Raw genomic sequence first — 2,459 nt, 5'->3', positions numbered from 1 at the left:
TCAGTATTGCCAAACGGCCATGAAACTGGTTAACCTTAGAAACAAAGTACTAAGTACTTTCGTGGGAAATGCTATGCAACTGGTTCAGGAACAAAGGCGTCATGGATCCACTGGTATCCACGATGGCGTATAGAGAGATAAGTGTTGCAACGTCATCATTTATCGCGTGAAACAAAGACCCACTGCCACTTTCACCCATGCAGCAATTGGAGGTGCATGTACTGTTGCTTCACTTCGTAGGACGAGATTACTCTATCGCTAATTTCATCAGGCGAGACAACGCAACAGTGTTAAAATCTGTTTCTCTTCGTCCCAGAAAGCTACAAACAGGTCCAGTTTTTATTATCGTATCACTCATTGTTACGGGGTGCTGGGGCATTTCGTGGCGATACGTCTCCATCGACTGAATGGCGGATCGCTGTAAACATGGCTTGGTCGACTTGCTCCATGCCTTCTCGGATGCGGGAGGCGGTAGCATTATCCAGCGGAAAAGGTGGTTTGCGCAGACGCAAACAAGTCCACCTCAGCGCCACCACCATATCTTCTTCGTTACCATTATCTTCACTAACACCAGCTCCATATTCACTACCAGTAGGAGAATCGAGTGTTGCTGTCGTATCAGTATCACCAAACGCACCGGGGAGATCGCGTGGATATTTCGCTATTACAACGAAATAGGTTATATCCTGGCGCACACGCTCCGACTCACGATACGGATAAAGCGCGTCGTCCTCGACGTAATTGCAGACCGCAATCCCCAATTCCTTGCCGACTGCTCTTTGCGGGTTCGGTCCTGTACCATCTTCCCAATACTGCGTAAATGTTACGTTGTTTGTGTCTACCTGAACGCCGTGGTTAATAGTCGTAACGAGTCGATGCTGCGCGATGGAAGTATCCCAGTCTTCTTCGTCATTCTCTCGGATCGTCAGATGCCCGACAAGGTCCGAAATACTGATCTCCAAGTTGTATGCAAATTTGCGCACACCTTCGAACGCTTGCATCACATTTTGCGCCGAGAATAAAGGTTTGATATCGAAGCGCACTAAGCAGACATCCCCGTTGTCTGACGTGAAGCGCTGGAGATCCGTGAACTCTGTATCCATTCTCATCCGCCGCGAGCGCTCCGACAGAAAGTAAACTGCCTCCTGTAGACGCTGCTGCTTCATCGCCAATAGCGTCTCGTGTCTCTCTCGAAGGTCCGTTCCAAGACGGATAACTGGTTCATATTTACTATGATCGTGAGCTCTCTGCAAAAACGACCAATCATTCCGTCAGTACCATTTCCCATACGATTGAAATTGCCGTCCAAGTTACCAGAAACTCGGAGATGAAGGATTGCGTGTTGGCAAAAATGATGCGTTGGCCCTGGATCGACTCTCGAAGCGCCTGGTTCCGTCTCATCCTCGCTGCGAGGGCATCTCGTCGAATTTCCACCACCCCGCGTCGTGCCAAATGCTGCAGTTGCAACATCAAGCCCTGCACCTTCCTCTCTAACACTTCCGTCTCCTCCTACACGACACATTTTAATCTTCCGCTCCAATTTGTTGCAATTGTGTCCCCGTACCTTGCGTCGATAATACGTCCGAGCTCGCAGCGCCGTCTTCGACTGCCCCCCATCGTTTCTCTTGGACTGCGTCTTCGACCTCTTGGTCTTTGCAGCGCTCGGCACTCGCAAAGGCGGGGAACGCCGAGCCTCATTGCTGCTCGGTGCAGGAGACCCAGCATTTGCCATTTCAGAAGCTGACATCGTTGCAAACGAGGTTTTGCATCCGAAATGGAAATTTAACCACTATCCTAACCGTGGGAGGTCTTGGATAAACTTCAAGTGGCTAAAGTAGGGTTTAAGAAAGCGAAGAGTGCTTCAACTTGAATATTTTTTTTTTACTTTTGCATTTTATTGCATGTTGCCTTGAGCGCCTGCAGTTCGTGCGGCTTCTACCATCGCGGTGCCGATGTGTTCGATCCCGTTCTGTATGCGCGCTACTGCGCTAGATGGGACGTCAATGGCGCCCTGTCGGAGGCGGAGACACCACCATCGAGTGAGTACAATGATCGGCTTGTTGTCGGGCAGGCGGTTCCAAGAAACCATCGTGATAATAGTTACATCCTGCCTCACCCGCGTGGGTTGGTACGGGAAGGCGTCGTCCTCGTCCACAGCGTCACTAATGGAGAAGCCGACCTCGTTCTGCCCCGGTCCAGGCGGGATGTACTCGTTAAATGCCACATTATTCGTATCCATTTGAACAATGTCACCGATCGTAGTAACGAGGCGGTGCTGAGCTACGGAGCTGCTTTGACGAGGATCATCATTCTCGCGAATGGTGTTATCCCCCAGCACCTCCGACATACTGATTTCGATGTTGTAGACGAAATACTCAAGAGCATCGACAATCGCTTTGACACTTCGAGCTTCAGGTAGCGGCACCACTTCGAATCTTTCCGAGCACAAGTCGCCGTTT

The 2,459-nt window shown here is 50.3% G+C and overlaps 2 protein-coding genes across 3 annotated transcripts; both read right to left on the bottom strand.

Annotated features, from left to right (window-relative positions):
* Window positions 1-296: 296 nt before the first annotated feature.
* Window positions 297-1,782, bottom strand: PPTG_17280. 2 transcript variants are annotated; one of them, XM_008915473.1, is made up of 3 exons: window positions 1,565-1,782; window positions 1,315-1,509; window positions 297-1,247 (listed from the first exon to the last, which is right to left on the bottom strand). In XM_008915473.1, the coding sequence occupies exons 1-3, from the start codon at window positions 1,745-1,747 to the stop codon at window positions 351-353; spliced, it is 1,275 nt and encodes a 424-aa protein (XP_008913721.1). In that variant the 5' UTR covers window positions 1,748-1,782; the 3' UTR covers window positions 297-350. The 2 variants fall into 2 exon arrangements, with proteins under 2 accessions (XP_008913721.1, XP_008913722.1); XM_008915474.1 differs by having other exon boundaries at window positions 1,315-1,782.
* Window positions 1,783-1,872: 90 nt separating this feature from the next.
* On the bottom strand, window positions 1,873-2,450 carry PPTG_17279 (hypothetical protein). The gene has a single exon (XM_008915472.1). The coding sequence runs from the start codon at window positions 2,345-2,347 to the stop codon at window positions 1,895-1,897; it is 453 nt and encodes a 150-aa protein (XP_008913720.1). The 5' UTR covers window positions 2,348-2,450; the 3' UTR covers window positions 1,873-1,894.
* Between the last annotated feature and the right edge of the window lie 9 nt (window positions 2,451-2,459).

Source organism: Phytophthora parasitica (genome assembly GCF_000247585.1).
Source record: "Phytophthora parasitica INRA-310 unplaced genomic scaffold supercont2.71, whole genome shotgun sequence".
Lineage (NCBI taxonomy): Eukaryota > Oomycota > Peronosporomycetes > Peronosporales > Peronosporaceae > Phytophthora > Phytophthora nicotianae.
The sequence above is the reverse complement of the archived record's forward strand: the minus strand, read 5'-3'. Positions and strand labels throughout refer to the sequence as shown.

Coding starts and splice junctions, on each gene's coding strand:
- PPTG_17280 (XM_008915473.1), bottom strand. CDS start 1,747: ATGTCAGCTTCTGAAATGGCAAATGCTGGGTCTCCTGCACCGAGCAGC. Junction 1,510..1,564: donor GGACGTATTATCGACGCAAG/GTACGGGGACAC, acceptor TGTGTCGTGTAG/GAGGAGACGGAAGTGTTAGA. Junction 1,248..1,314: donor CCTTCATCTCCGAGTTTCTG/GTAACTTGGACG, acceptor TCGTTTTTGCAG/AGAGCTCACGATCATAGTAA.
- PPTG_17279 (XM_008915472.1), bottom strand. CDS start 2,347: ATGTCGGAGGTGCTGGGGGATAACACCATTCGCGAGAATGATGATCCT.